Genomic DNA, 15,577 nt, shown 5'->3' with positions numbered 1-15,577 from the left:
GCCTGCACCTCCCAGCAGTGACGGGGGTCTTGCACCAGCATCGCCTGCACCTCCCAGCAGTGACGGGGGGTCTTGCACCAGCATCGCCTGCACCCCCAAGCAGTGACGTGAGAGGGGCAGGAACTAGCCTTGTCTACACACACCCCCAGCAGTGACGGGGGAGGGCTTGTGCCAGCATCTCCAGCAGTGGCGGGGGCTGGTTGCAGCATTCCTTTTCTTGCCTGCAGAAGCGGCCTGGGAGGTTGGTAGCAAAAGCACTTTGCAGCAGCTGGAGGATCTGGGTCTATAAGGGAACCAAGCTGGTGGAGTTTGGGGCTCTTCAGTTCCTGGCATTGCCAAGTGCTGCTCTGGATGTCAGATTTTCCACTGGGAGCATCGCTGCCGGGATCTGCCTTGCTTCTCCTGTACTTGCCTAACCCCTGTCTCTGACGGACCCCCCTGCACAGAATGGCAGCCATCAAAAACTTGCAGCTGTGGTGCAAGCAGCAGTGTGAAGGCTACCGGGATGTCAGCATCACCAACATGACCACCTCTTTCCGGGACGGCCTGGCATTCTGTGCCATCCTTCATCGGCACAAACCAGACCTCATGTGAGTAACCGGGAGCTTCAGGTGCTCCCGCTCCTGTGTGTCGGTTCCTTCTAGTATCTTGCATTATGAGTTCTCCTGCATTAGATCCAAATTCTGTCTCCCATGTAAATCTGGTGGCCTGCTTGTTAATTATTAGGCCAGAAACACTAAGGAGTCATGGAACTGAGGTTATAGAAATTGTTGCTCATCTTAAAGCAACTAAGAGTCATTTAAAACTTGACTTGGAAAAAACCCCACAGAAAATCCTGGCAGGACCATGCACTGAATGACTCAATAGCCGCTTCAGGCTTCCCATGAACAATTATGTTTCTCGACACTCAGTACTGGATCTCTCTTCTGTTGCACAGGGGGTTTGGTTGGCTGGAGTGTTGGACAGGGAGCGGCAGGGATGTATTTCTATGCTAGGTATCATGGCCTTTCACGTGGAACTTCAGTGCATGGTACCCACCTGAGTGCCACCTGGGATGTTGGAAGAAATCAGGCTGAGAGTTAATTCTCTGTCCTGCCCTATTGCACGGGGGCAAGGGAGACCGGTGAGTCTGGGTCCCGAGGACCATGGCAACGGGGGAAGAGTCAGAATGTAGTGTCCCGAAGCATTAACTGGGACTCAGGCTGCGCTTGAGCATTGTGGCCTTTACAGGGTGGTTGCGTTGTCCTGAATGCCCTCTCTTTCAGCTCCTTGAGGTGCTCTCTGGTGCTAGCAGCTATTTTAGCTCAGTCCAGGTGTGTGATAAACTAAATGCCAAGTTTTGCCTCGTGCGGGAGTTTGTGTCTAGTTAATGGCAGCGCCTGGTCTTGTCCAGTTGGGCCTGCTGCCTCGTGTTCGGGGGGCCTGTGTGGCTGGGGGCTTGCTGAGTGCTTGCTGCATTACTGTATGCCCTGTTGGTCCCAGGCTACGAGGGAGACAAGGCGGGGGAGGTGATATTTTCTGTTGGTGAGGGAGACAAGCTTTCGAGCTTACAGAGAGCTTGTCTTCAGACGTGAAGCTGGTCTCTCTCACCAACAGAAGTTGGTCCAATAAAAGAGATCACCTCCCCCACCTTGTCTGTCTACAATGCTCAAGTGTAATGATGGCACTGGGTCTCCCCTCCCTTCCCGCCCTGGTTAGATGGTGTCCTGCTTTGGCAGTCCTTTCACTGAATTAGTTGTGCTGTCCTGCAAGCAGAAAACCTCCAAGCCAATGGCTTGTTTCTCCCCATTCACACTCCTTTCTTCTCCTCCGCCAGCGGGGAAAGGCTGGGGCTGGGCTATAAACAGTTAAAATATGTCCCTTCTGTTGCTAAACCCGTTGAAACGCCAGTTGGGAAATGTTTCCTTCTTTGCAGTGAATGTTTGTTTAGGCTCCACTTTCCATGCTGTGCCAAATGGCAATTTCATCAATTATTAGCTAGCCAATAAACGCTAGTTAAATAAAACAACAACAACAAAAACCCGGGAATTTCCAGGCAGGGTTCCATGCTGGGGAGCTTAAAGGAGCCAGGCTGGAAGGAAACTACTCGTTCCATTGACTGCCTCTTCTCCCTCCCCCATCCCACTGCCTCTTCCATGGAAACACAGACTGAGTGGCTGCTTTTAGAAGAGCTCTTTGTCAACCCACAGTCAGCACTCAGTAGCTGCCTGCTTGTCACCACGATTTAGAGCCCAATGGCGTGAGGGAATGGGAGCCTTCAACTCCTAGTGACCTCATTATGCACAAAGGGCATCTCCAGGAGGCCAGGCTGGTCAGCCTGTCCCATAGGTTTTAGGTCTTGCCTTGCCCTGCTGCTGGTGGTGTCTGACTCAAGAGCTGCGTTCTGAAAGGAAGTGTTGAATGCCGCCCCTGAAGTTGCGTTCTGGGTTCTTTTCACTGTGTAACTTTAGCTTGAAGGCTAGTAACACAAGAAGTGTGAGAACAAAGCAGGGGGGTAGGGAGAGAATTGCTCTGTCCGGTTGATTGGAGTACTTGGGTCCCCTGTGGTAGGACATGTCAGTCTGGCAAGGAATTAGGTTGTCTCTTCTATTCTGGGGCTCTTCTCCAATTCCTTGGACTGTGCCCTCCTGCCTAGGCTGTCCTGTGTGGTCTGTTCAGTTTTCTGTGGGGCAGCCTCTCTTACAGAAAGCAACAGAGGGTCCTGTGACACCTCTCTTACAGGTGTCTCACTTCTTGCTTAAACCTAAGAAAGTGGCCGTCTATCCCCTCTTACCTCTCTCCTGTGGCTGTGGGTTTCCTTGAACTTTGCTTCCTTGCTTTAAAGAGGCTGTCACCCATGAATGAATGGCTTGTTTGATCGGCAGGAGCAGCCACCCAGTCCAGGGCAGTCTTTCTGAAACTCGTTTCTCCTCCCTTATTTGATCAGGTGCCATTGCCTTGCTCTGTTTGCTTCTTGCCACGTCATCATGTTTACTTTCTTGGAGGTTCTCTGCAGGACTCTAAATGTTCCCCTGCTTGCCTTTCATCCAGAGTCAGTAACACAGTAAATGCCTGGGGCAGTGTGTTGTGTGACTTCCGGACACTCACCTCCTGGCTGGCCTTGTATTGAATGTGTGTCACGCCGTATCAAACATGGACGCTTGGGCAGGGGCTTGGCTACCTGAGCTCCAGGGAAATGTCCCGGTTGGCCAGTCCAGTGGGTGGGTATAATGCTTAGGTTGCATGTCTAGAGCAGGGGATAGACACACTTTAAATAAATCTCTCTCTTCGCTAGAGCTGCAAACACTTGTTGTGATTTCTCCCTGTTTTTTTGTTGTTGAATTCTGCCCCAGATCCTTTCAGGTGCAGCCGTGCTCAGACGGACACGTGCAGGTGAAATTATGACAAGGCCTTTGGGTCTGGTCTCCCAGTTCATGTTAACAATAGCAGAGTCACACAACAAAGCAGCTAGTGTACGATTGGGAGGTTGAGGTTCTGCTGCGTAGAGATGATACCTTTACACGCTTGCTGTTGGAAGTTGCAGGAGGCCATGGGAAGCTCCAGTAGCTTGGATTTTCTTTTAAATTCCTGCGAATCTGTGAGCTCGGTATCCTTGCGACAGAGCTAATTTGTGTCTATAAATCAGGGATTGAGTGTTGATCTGGAAATCTGCAGGGATTGTTTTGCAACATTCTTCTCTTGGCTTAGGCAGATGAGATCTTAGCTCTGGGGGCATGCTATCCAGAGCGTGTTTCTTGCTCCGGGAGGCATGGGGAGTAGCAGGAGACTTCAGGCAGTCAGCAAACTGCAATGTTGTTAAAGGTTTTCTATTCTGGGGTTTGCAGTCCATAGGTCAGGGGGGAGGCTGGTATCATGTCTTTTACCTCTTCCTTTTTCCGGCCAGAAAACATGTGAAGGGAAGGATAACTTCTTCCAAATTTAGCTGAGGTCAGGCAACAGTGGCAAGAGATTCTATGCGCCCTGTGCACAGGGCAGCCTGCATACAACTAGAACTGCATTCCCCACGTGCTCTAGGAGGCTAGTGCACGTTGGACTCTGTTAGGGAAGAAACCCAGGACTGAATGAATTTGGAATTAAATTCCCCTTTCACTCCAATAGATTAAGATTTCTTAACATCCCGCATCCATAGTGCATACACCGCTCCAGGAAGGTTTGTGTCCATGGTGGGTGGGCAACGAATACAGAGCATTAATTTATTCTTCTCAGAAGAAGGTGACGCTTCCCAGCGGGGGGATCCGAGATGTGAACTCTGCAGTGTTCTCACCTTGGCATCAGCTTGGGTGGGGGGGGTGATGTTGCTAGCCCTGTTAGTGGGTTTTGAGTCTGTACCGATCAGTGAGTCTGGAAAAGCAGAGAAACTGTGCTCTGTCGTTCGCTCTCTCTGGTATTAGTTCCAGATGTTTTAGGGACGTTTTGGTGGAAAGGTTTTGATTAAGCTCTGTCTTCTTTCCTTCCCTCTTCCCCGCTGCCCATGGGTGATATTCTTTCCTAGGTTGCTGACTGTTAATAGGTCAGCATATAGGAATTTAGAGGGGGTATGAAATCCCCTGGCAGGCTGGGTAGAGGTGGATGGCTGGAACTGGTGAGCTGTGAACAGTAGCTGTCTGCTCTTATTCTCTAGGAGACCTTAGCATGGTCGTTATCAGCTAGCTGGAATGAGAGCAGCCAGGCAAGATTGCTCTGTAGGGGACAGCAAGGCTTGGAGGCAGACAGGAATGGAGTGGGTAGGGCAAAGGGAGCCCAATCAGATTGCAGCAGCAAATTTGCATATGAATGCAGAGTCATAAAATTTGCTTGCTTTGCTTTCCTTGTTACCTGGAAAATCAACAAACCAGAGCAGTGGTCCCCAACCTTTTTTGTCTGGTAGGCGCCAGACGACGAGCTACCGTGGACCGTGGCCGGCGGACGAGCATCCGCCGAAATGCCTCCGAGAAGCGACAACGTCAATAGGTGTCGCCGCTGAAATGCCACCGACAAGCAGCGTCATCCAGAGGCGTCGCCACCGAAATGCCACCGTAAATCGGTGGCATTTCAGCGGCGACGCCTCTGGATGCTGCTTGTCGGCGGCATTTTGGCAGATGCTTGTCCGCCGGCCAGTACGCAGGCGCACATAGATGCCCCGGTGGGCACCGCATTGGGGACCACTGAACCAGAGCATTCTTGGAGCCACTAGACTAGAGAGGCTAACCGCCTCTGTCCTCGCAGAAGCAGTTTCACTGGGCTGCTCCAAGAGAAGATATTACCTCACCCACACTTGTCTCTCTATACATAGCAAACTAGAGGACGGGCTGCACTTCAGCACCGTTCAGGTTGCGCTTTGTTCGTTAGTTGCATTTTAGGTGCTACTGCTTAGGGCTGACCCAAAGCCGCACCGAGCTCTAGGCAAAGTAAGACTTGTTGGGCTGCACCCACGTCTTTTTATCTGTAACCGATTCTCCATGACCATATCCATGGCCTTTGAGCTGGTCTGCCAGTAGCTTGGTGGTTGATGGGTCCAGTGTGTGTGTGTGTGCGTGCATGGGCCCCTGTGCATGGGCATAAACCTAGGGCTGCCCTCGCTGTAGCCAGGACAAGCATGTCATACGTGGAAGAGCTGGCTGCAAAGAGATGGTCCCATTTGTGCAGGTACAGGTCAGGTTTCTCCTATGTGAGGTCTGTGCTGTCATACGGCCTTTACTACCTTTGCACTGGGAAGGTTTCACTGTTCCTAGGGAACCTCATGTAGAGACATGGGGGCATTGTCTGGATCTTTCTCCACGGGCAGCCTTTGGGTTGCTTCCTGGTCTCAGTCACAGGGTGAGCAGCTGCGGAATCCCATTGTGCTGTTGCAACTTATGGCTGGCTTCCAGGAGCAGACAGGATTTTCCCTGTGGAAACACCTGTGACAAACGCTGCAGCTCTGTGCAGATGGTAGGGCTGGAGTAGCGACGTGCTGTCAAGCTCCTTGGGAACAGGCCATCCCAGCCAGCTGAATGAAAACTTTGTTCAGGGGCTCAAAACAGCACTTTCCTGAGCGAACAAAGTCCATTCTTCCCCACTGCCCCGAGCCTTCCACCAGGGTCTGGTAAATGCATCTCTTCACTTCCCAATGAACTGAGTCCCCCTTTGCCTTCTCAGTGGGGAAATCTTGGGCTCTGGTTTAGTTCTCCCTTTGTATTAATGTTGTTCCTGTAGGATTATAGATAAATTGATCCAGAGAGCAACTGATACTACAGACTAGAAAGAGCATGAACAAGATCAACTCCCTAGGGAAAAAATTTGATGTAATCTTGTTAATAAGACTAGCCATTAAGATGACTAGCCAATGAGGGAAACGGCGTTTGGGGTACATGGCACGAAGAGGATCTCTAGGTGGAACAATCGCCAAACAACCTGGCTGTGTACATTCTCTTCAGAGAGAACTGCAAGCAGATTTCTCAATTATCCTTCAGCAGAGAGAAACCCAGATTCTTCCCTCCAGGCGCCATCCCACGTAGCCTTGATGTTGGCTCCACTTTCACTGGTGTAAATGGAATTCAGAAATGCAGCCTCGTGAGACGGAGGTGATGGGGAATGTGACTGATGCCAAATCAATGGGTCCGGCGTTATTTTAAACCTCTGGCACGGATATTTTTTTCTGCATTTCCCACATCTGTGCCTTGGCAGGTTGAAAGCTACAGAGCAAAGACTGGACTTGCCCTGGCTCTGTGGTGCCTTTCCATTGCTCAGTGCAGTCTTATGGACTTGCTGTGAGAGGGCACGTTCCTTGAGCTGCTGCTCTCTCTCTCCTCAGCACTATGTCAAGCTTCCTTGAAATCAGAGAAGCTGGAGATGTAAAACAATTGCTAGGTTATCTTGTCCAACTCCTGCCTGTGCTGGGGTTTTTCTCTACAGTATATTCTTAAGTGCTTTGTCCAGCCTGGCTTTAAATGTCTCAAGCGATGCGTCCCTTTGGCAGATCATTCCACAGTCTAACAGATTTGGATGTTCATCTTTGCAGTTCGTGGGGGCATGAGCAGCAAACAGCCTGCAGTGAGGGGAGAGTTGGCTGTGCATGGCACAGAACTGCCTGTTGTTTTCATAGGCATTTTGCATGTTAGTTGTACTGACTGGCGTGATCCAAGCTCTCGCTTGGGATGTGAGTGAGAGAAGGGCTTGTAACTGACTGGCTCCCTGGGCTGGGGGTAGGAGGGACCCATATGGTTTGTCTGAGGTGAAGCAGGATGATTTTAATTGTTGTCTCAATGATGCAGTCAGCTTCCTTAATAATGCAGAATAATAAAAAAAAAATACTCCTTTTAAGCCACTATTGTAAGGCAGGAAAATCCCCACCCAGGAGCCCACTCGGACAAAGAATGAATGGGATGGTTTGGCAAGTCTTTCTCCATTCTCCAGCCTGGCGAGTGGAGGATTCTGGGTTGCTCCTTGTCTTTATGCACTTCTTGGGGGCGTGGGATTTCGCCATCAAGTCCCAGCTCATTCCCCATCTGCCCAGCTCACCAGTTCCCATGGGTGAACTCTCAGTTCTTCATGGAAGGTGGGACTCTGGATACAGATGGGAGAAATAGAGAAGAGGTAGCCGTTTGTGCCTTGAATGAAAGGAAATTATTTAAAAGACAACACACTCTGATCTGTTTGAAATCTGAGATCAGCAACTGGCATTTGTAAAACCCCTCTGTTAGTGAAGGACAAATCTCACTGTAAGTTTGGAGCAGGGTGATTGTCCTTCATGTATTTTAATGTTCGTGTCTTGTATTAAGTACACCTCTACCCCGATATAACACAGTCCTCGGGAGCCAAAAAATCTTACCTTGTTATAGGTGAAACCGCGTTATATTGAACTTGCTTTGATCTGCCAGAGTGCGCAGCCCTGCCTCCCTGGAGCGCTGCTTTACCGCATTATATCCAAATTCGTGTTATATTGGGTCGGTTTATGTCGGGGTAGAGGTGTATATAAAGGACACACTTTGTCCCATATTTTCAGTAGCAGTCATGCAAACGATCCTGTGTGTAATATAAACTCATGCATTTTTGCTATGAATAGAACTGTGTGTGACAGCTTTATCCTGGATTTTTCATATAATTGTCCTTTATTCCCTTTAAATAGAAATGGTTGCCTGAGTTTGGGGGGTGAATTGGTATATATTAAGGGGGGGCTGTTTAAGAACATAAGAAAACCCAAGTTTTTGGCCCACATTTTTGCAAAACGTCATGTGAATAATTCTTTATCTTGTAATTAATGAGAAGTTCCTCTTCATGCTATAAACATTCTACTGCAGTTTCCAACCCCAAAACTGTAGCCTGGTGATAACTGGAGAGAAACTGATTAGTAATAAAAATGGCACTGGCTAGTTTGGTGCCACTGTCCAGGTTGAGAAGAGCAACAGCATCATTGGTAGAAAGTGAACTCGATTTCTAAAATGATTTCTGCTTGCTTGATCTGCGTGTTGTACAGCAGGTGAAAATATTTCTTGCTCAGGCCTGAGTCTGGTACAGCATGTAACAGCTGAGAAGGGGTGGGACTGGGGAGCAGGATTTGAATCCAGAACTTGGACCTGCTGCTCCCTCAGATCACAGGAGGTGGATGTCTCCTAGAAGTGCATGATAGTCACAGCTTTCCTGGAGGAGGGGATGACTCTTGCTGCCAAGGCTGCTGGAGGAAGAGAGCACCGGAGCCAAGGTTCTTCTGATGTTGGAAGTGTGCTCTGTCTGACAACAACGATCCCTGGGGGTGTGGGGAAGGAGCAAGGATTTCATGAGGGCAGGAGGTAAAAGCCTTCACCTCTCCCGCACTGCAGAAGCCATGAATCTGTGCAGTATGTTTAGCAGATGTGGCATAGCCCACTCTGAGGGTGAGGAGGCCAGCACTGGAAGATGGGGAGCTGAAACGGTGCTCCAGTCTCAGATGGCAGGAAAGTCCCAGCTGTGCTGGTGAAGTCTCCTATGCTGAGCTCATACCTTTGACCCCAAAGGTACGGCAGTGCCTTTACCGACAGGAGTCTCAGGGCTTGTCTTTAGTGCAGATGCTACCCCCGTTGGCATAGGTGGATTATATCAATGGGAGACGCCATCCTGTCAGCATAGCGCTGTCTACGCTGGGGGTTAGGTTGGTATAACAACGTCGCTCAGGGGTGTGGATTTTTCTCACCCATGAGCAAATGTGGCGACCCCGATATAAATCTGTAGTGTAGACCTGGCCTCCGAGGGAATTTCTGGTGTATGTTTGGTGGCAGTCAAAGTGGGAAGGAAGCTGCCACTCTCCTCCCAGAGAGCCAGGCTGCGAGGGTCTCGGAGAGCTGGAACGGCAGCAGCGGGCTCTGGATTACCAGCGCCAAGCTAAACTCCTTTCTCATCTTCTGTGTTTCAGAGACTTCAACGTCCTGAGTAAGGAAAACATTTATGAGAACAACGCTTTGGTAAGTGGGATTTGCAGTTCTGCTTTCTGCTGTTAATCATGGTGTTCTGTGCCCGGGGCAGCCCAGTTCCCCTGTGGTGTGGTGTGCTCTGCATGGTGCACGATTTGTCCATGCCTGGAGCGGATCACAGTTAACCAGTGGTAACTCAGTGAACGGAGCATGTTTATACAGCACGCTCAAACCCGCTGGCGTCTTCTACATGCATCTGCTCTGGTGACGCTAGCAATAGTTTTCCAGCTTCCCCTGCTATCGTAAAGCACCGTAAGGCCGTTCAGCTTTCTTAACTGGCTGTGCACTGTCACCTCTGTTCAGACGGGGGTCTCCAGACAGGGGCTTTGTCATCTTCTGTGTCTTGTACAGCACGGAGCGCTCCGCCAGCTCGCAATGAAAAGCGGGGCAGCTTGTGCCATGGAACAGCCTATGGATTGCTCCATCCTCACTGGCTGCTCAGCGAAGGGGATTTCTTTTATGGAGCCAGCAGAGCCGAAAGGCACTTTGGAAAGGCCGTGTGGTGGTCAGCTCTCCGCATTTGAAGTGCTCATAGATACTATTGCAAGGAGTAGAGAAGGCAGACGCTTGAATGCTAGAGAGAGAGAGAGAGAGAGGCCTGGCTGGTGGTGGAATGGCAGCATGTGTTCCTGCTCCCCCCGCCCCTCCTCCTGCAGAGTTAAGTGCTGAGAGAAAGTGGCGCAGTTCTAGAGTCTTTGTCCCTGCTGGATTTGCTGCTCCAGCTTGGGACCAGGTCAGGCTGGGGCTGCGGTTTCCTGCCTTCCTCCAGGAAGGGATAGAGCTCAGCTCACCCACCCACTCCCTGCGCTAGCTCCACAAGCCAAGCGTGGGATGAGCCCTTGAAGAAAGGAATTTTTTTCCTGCCTTCCTCCATAAAAGATGGGCTGCGGATACAGCTGCTGTTCGCTTCAGGGCTGGCACTGGCCCATGCTCGCTTTGCTGCTGCTTGGAGTGAGTCTGGGATGTGAACAAACACATCTCTTGTTCTCTTCTGAGTCCAAACAGCTACCTCCTTTTCGGGTGACGCCTGGCCCTGCAGCCAGGCCAGCAGAGGTGGTGGTCAGTGATCCCCCCATAGTGTATCGCTGACCCTACTCCCCTGGGAATTGTCTCCTGATGTCCTTGACCACCTTTACTCCAGGTTTCTCCCACATCCAGGTGTGATATGAGCTGCTGGGTTGGGGACAAGCTCTGTGTGTGTGTGTGTGTGTGTGTGTGTGTGTGTGTGTGTGTGAGAGAGAGAGAGAGACACACACACTCAGGATCATGAGGGAGCGTGGCAGCATGGGGCGAAGGTTTCCATGGGGCGGAGGAATTAGTAAGGGTGTTTAAATTATGATTTAGCAGCAGCATTGTGCCTGTGATGAGGGGGCCTCTCCTTAAAACTCTGGGCTCACGTGGGGTTGGAAGTCATCTCTGAGTCTTTCGATTCCACCATCTCAGCCCTTCACACCCTGTATCTCCCTCCATCAAACCATCACCCTCTGTTCCTCTCCGTCTCCACTCCTGTACGTTAGGATGTGTCCCGCAGGGGAGGTCAGGTAATTCTCTTGTTTCTGTGAGGGTGCCGTGCAGTACCTTCGCAGGGTTTCCTGGGCACCAGCCGCCGGCTTATAGCGGTGCCAGGCTGACGAAGTCGCTCCTCCCCATTTAGTATTCCCATCAAGCTGCGTTTACAGATGGGACTGGGGCTGAGCAAGGGTGCTCTGAAGTTCTGGAGGGCTGTTCGCTTCCTGTGCATGGCCAATGGCTTCCTTTCCACGGAGCAACTTGGCTGTTGTCTGTCTGTCTTTCTGTGAAATGAACTGTTCAGGCTGCCTCAGCTGGTTTTATTAATGAAAATGTCTGTATGCTCACTGGGTCCATATTGTCTCTTCTCCCCCATGTCTGTCTCCCCCTCCCTGTCTTTCTTCATGTCCTTTATTTTTCAGGCTCTCCTCCCTCCTTCCCCTGCTGGTATAAGGTACCTTGTCCCTGTGCTAATAGGACACTGAGGGGGTGGGCAGCCCATGCCCCTCTCCACCACCAGACTGGCTCTCTTTGAGCTTGTGACTGTCTTGGGACACGTATGGGACTAACTTCTCCCACAGCTGTTGACTCTGTTATTGTTCAGATCTTGCTGCTGCCTCGCTGGTCACAGTCTTCTTTTCAGGGGCTTTATTACAAAACTGAAAAAATCTGTTGCAGGCTGAAACTCTCCAAGGTCTTGAGGCAAGGAAGAATGTGGCTTCCACCAGATGCCAAAAATGATCTGTTGGGTTGTTTTTGTTACTAGAAGTGAAGTATATAAATAAGGGGAAGATGTTTGTTCATTTTCCTTCACTACTACTGGGAGGCAGTGTGGCCTAGTGGGGAGAGAGCACGCACTAGACTGGGACTCAGGAGACCTATTCCTGGATCTGCCACTGGCCTGCTGGGTGACCTTGGGCAAGTCACGTCACCTCTCTGGGCCTCAGTTTCCCCATCTCTAAAATGATACTTCTCTCCTCTTTAAAGCACTTTGAGATCTACTGGTGAAAAGTGCTATATAAATATTATTAAACCCCTCATTTTCCAGGCAGTTAGTTGGAATAGTGGCAACTCACCTTGGATTGTGATCTTGTTCGATCTCAGTATTAGGAAGGGAGAGGGCCAAGGAACCCCCCCCGCCCCGTGCTGCAGGCAGTGACGACACAGCAGAAGGCCCTTCTTGCCTCTTAGGCCCCATCTCCACAAAGTACAGCTGTCTTTGTGTATCTCTTTGTAACGCTCTGAGCTGATCTAGTTCCAACAAACACTGCGGTGTCCCCACAGCATCTTTTTGTTTCCCGGCACGAGCGTGCACCAGCAGCACCTATCGCACGGCCTATCTGTATCAGTGTGTCTTTGGACAAGCTAGGCAATTACCCCAAACAGCCCCAGCTAGAGGACAGTGTGTCTAGAGGACCTGCACGCACAGGGTCATTAGGAGCATGTGGGGCGATATCCTCAGGCATGTCCCGCTGCACCAAGACCTGGAGTAAGTAGGACTGGCCAAACCAGTTACACAGACAGGGCTAGTGGAGGCCAGGCCAAACAGCATATTAACTGTATTACTACCTGGTTACAGGAAGACAACCATGTACCAGGCTGGGCTGCTAGCCAGGGTGACGCTGCCACAGCTACTTGGCTATAAGCATGTATTATGTCCACCCAGTTAAAGATTTTTTGGAAAGACCCAATGAAAAAAGGTCAATTGGCTCGTTAAAAAGTCGTTTCTCTCCTAAACAGGAACAGTTGGCTTGTAGGTCAGATCCATTATATTATTGTGCCAGACAGGAAGGGCTCTTGTAGAGTTAGACTCTGTGTTTAAGACTTTCATCCTTTGTTTCTGCTGTAGCCCTGTGTCTGGCGCTTTGAAATGCCAATATCTCATTGGGTTGTTGGCATTATGAAGGGGATGTTCCAACAGAGAGGGTCCGTGAGCTCTCTCTGTAAGCCAGGCAGAAGAAGGGATGGAGAAGGTCCTTGGCAAAAGCTCTGTGGGGAAGCAGAGACAGACAGTAGCTGCAGGGATATCGCTCTTTTCCTCGGGTCAATTAAGTCTTTTGTTCGGTGTTGGAAGAAAGTCGCTCAGTATTTCTTTACCTTACTTCCGTCCCCCTAGCACCAGTACACAGGGCAGCACTGGAGAGCAAATGTTTGCCCCGAGTACCTGGTATGTTAGGCAGCACCGAAGTAGTTAAAGCGAATTAGAAATGCATGATTTGAGCAGTGGCTTGGGAGCCAGGAAGTCTTTGATTATAATTTTGCCTCTGATCCCTCTGCGGCCTTGGCCAAGTAGCTTCATTTTACTGCCGTAGCTTGCCTGTCGGTCAGATAGGGAACGATGTTCACCTTGCGGGGGGGATTGTGAAGCTTAATGTTTGTAAAGGTTTTGGAGTGAGAAGCGGTGTATAAACACCAAGGGCTTGTTGATGTGGCGAGTTAGTGCGTGGCAAGCCAGGGTGTGAATCTCCAACACGCCGGCTTGCTGTGCGCTAACTTGCAATGTAGACAAGACCCAAGTATCACTACCTACCAAAACCCCACTAACGGGAGCATTAAGAGTGGAACTGAAACCTGCAAGCCAGGCCTGTAGGTCTGGACCATAACATCCGGCTCAGCGGGGGCACAACCCCTCTATCTACAAATGGGCACATGCAGATATACAGAGAATGAAACAGTCCCAAGGAAGAGCAGGGGAAACCCAGCTGAGTTCCAATGGAATGAGCTGGGACCAGCCTGTCTGGCTGGATTTTGGGCCGTCAGCCTGAATTTCCCAATCTTGTGGCTGGAAGTCATGACTGTCTGAGTTCCTGTAACAGCTGTAAGATGTAGGAGCTGAATTAGCCCAGCTGTTCCCTGGAGAGCAAGAGGGGCCTATGTGCTGCATTGCTGCCTTACCTTAAGTCTGTTTCTCCTAATGGATGGCTGCCCGCTTCCGTCACTGGGCTAGCACAGACCTTTCCCTTCTGTTCCCGCTGCAGGCATTTCGAGTGGCTGAAGAACAGCTGGGCATTCCTGCCTTGCTGGATGCTGAGGATATGGTGGCGCTGAGGGTGCCAGACAGGCTGAGTATCCTCACCTACGTCTCCCAGTATTATAACTATTTCCATGGACGGTCACCAAGTAAGTAGCCCATGGAATTCCAGCTGGTCCTCCCACCCAGGCCCACCATTCTGCAGTGGGGAAGCCGTCCACCTTTAAGCAAATCAGAAAAGCTTTTACAATCTACTGTGTGCATGCACCCCACCGTCCCCGGGCACACAGGAAACTGGCTTATATTCAACTTAGAGACGGAAATTTAGTGTTGACACTCCTAGGCAAAAGGTTCCTGCAAGAGCACAGTTATACTGGCATCATTGCATCTACACTAGGGCGTTTGCCAAGTTAGCTATGTCAGTAAAAAATCCCACCCCTGGCTGACACAGTTCCACGGTAAAACTTTTAAGCGTAGACTCGGCCCAAGGGCTTCGGAGAATATTATACTCCCGTAACTGAGTGTGTATGAAATACCATCCATCAGGATTTACATGCACATTATGATAGATCTGGTTTGTATCTGGCTTTAAACTATTACAAATGAAAGAATACAACAAGCCAAACTCATGGGTTCTCCAAAGGACGTTTTGGAGAGGTGACATTTGGGGCGTGAATAGCTAGGCAGGTAGAGTTCCAGCCGGAGAATGTGGATCCCGATTATAAAACCAGGCTTGTTTGTTTTTTCAAATAGCCGAAAGTTCTCTCGCCCCTTTTCCTCTCTGCCCTCCACTTCGTTCTTTGTCTTGTGTTTTTAAATCCATGTCAAAAAGTGAACGACAGCCAGACTCTGGTGGGCTTTGTGCCAGGTTGGGGGTCTCTCCTCCCAGCCCCAGAGGAACTTGCCTACCACATCTTTAAACACACCACATTTTTGTACCCTCCAGCGTCCTACAAAATGTTTCAGTTGCACTGAGAACACTGGGGTAAGTGTGTGTGTCCAAACCCACAGGCCTGCGAGGAATGTGCCCTCTGACATGCAGCAGACTCTGAAGTCCAGCGGCAGTGACCTCTTGACTTCTACGTCTTGTTTATTGCATATTCCTTACTGACGCCAGTCATTCTTTGCAGTCCCAAGACCAAGGAATGGCTGATATGTACTGAGGTTGCGCATTGACATTAGAGCAGGACTGAAGTTCCCTTTGCTTGCACTGGGTTCTGGGAGTGGGAAGTCTGAATCTAGACTTTCGCTGTGGCCCTGCTGGTCCCTTTTTTTGGATAGCTTGCCGGAGTCTCCTCTGCGGGAGGCCACTTTCATACTGCTCCATGAATCGCTTTCCCCCTCTCTTGCCCCGTTCTTTCTCGTGGCGTATTTACAGCTCACTCAGGAATCTTTTTTTCAGATGGGGGTTCCTTCACGTGGCTGTTAAAACCAAATTTGCAGCTAGAATAATTCTTTGCTGAGTTCTACATGCAGAACTCTCTGGTTTGAAAAGGGGTGGGGGTGTGGAGGGAAACTCCACAGGATGGACTAAATGGCTGAGCAGCCCTGCCACTTGGAGTCAGGCTCTGTCATAACCATACTGGAAAGCTAATTTAGGGAGATTCTTTCCCTGCCCTTCCCAAGGGCTGTCATGCAGTTGTTCCCTGTTCCTGATTGGAGTTCTGGGGGCATTTGGCTGTTCTCTTTTCCC

General features: G+C 50.2%; 1 protein-coding gene across 2 annotated transcripts in view; it reads left to right on the top strand.

The window, feature by feature from the left end:
* Positions 1 to 15,577, top strand: part of MICALL2 (MICAL like 2) — a 33,776-nt gene continuing 18,199 nt past the window's right edge. For both annotated transcript variants that reach the window (XM_054042740.1, XM_054042738.1), the window contains exons 1-3: positions 1 to 590; positions 9,347 to 9,395; positions 13,892 to 14,033. In XM_054042740.1, coding sequence (XP_053898715.1) covers positions 448 to 590; positions 9,347 to 9,395; positions 13,892 to 14,033 — 334 coding nt within the window. In that variant the 5' untranslated portion in view covers positions 1 to 447. The remainder of the gene's footprint in view (positions 591 to 9,346; positions 9,396 to 13,891; positions 14,034 to 15,577) is intronic.

This window comes from Malaclemys terrapin, chromosome 10, assembly GCF_027887155.1.
Source record: "Malaclemys terrapin pileata isolate rMalTer1 chromosome 10, rMalTer1.hap1, whole genome shotgun sequence".
NCBI lineage: Eukaryota > Metazoa > Chordata > Testudines > Emydidae > Malaclemys > Malaclemys terrapin.
Note: the sequence above shows the minus strand (reverse complement) of the source record. Positions and strands in the feature narration are given on the sequence as shown.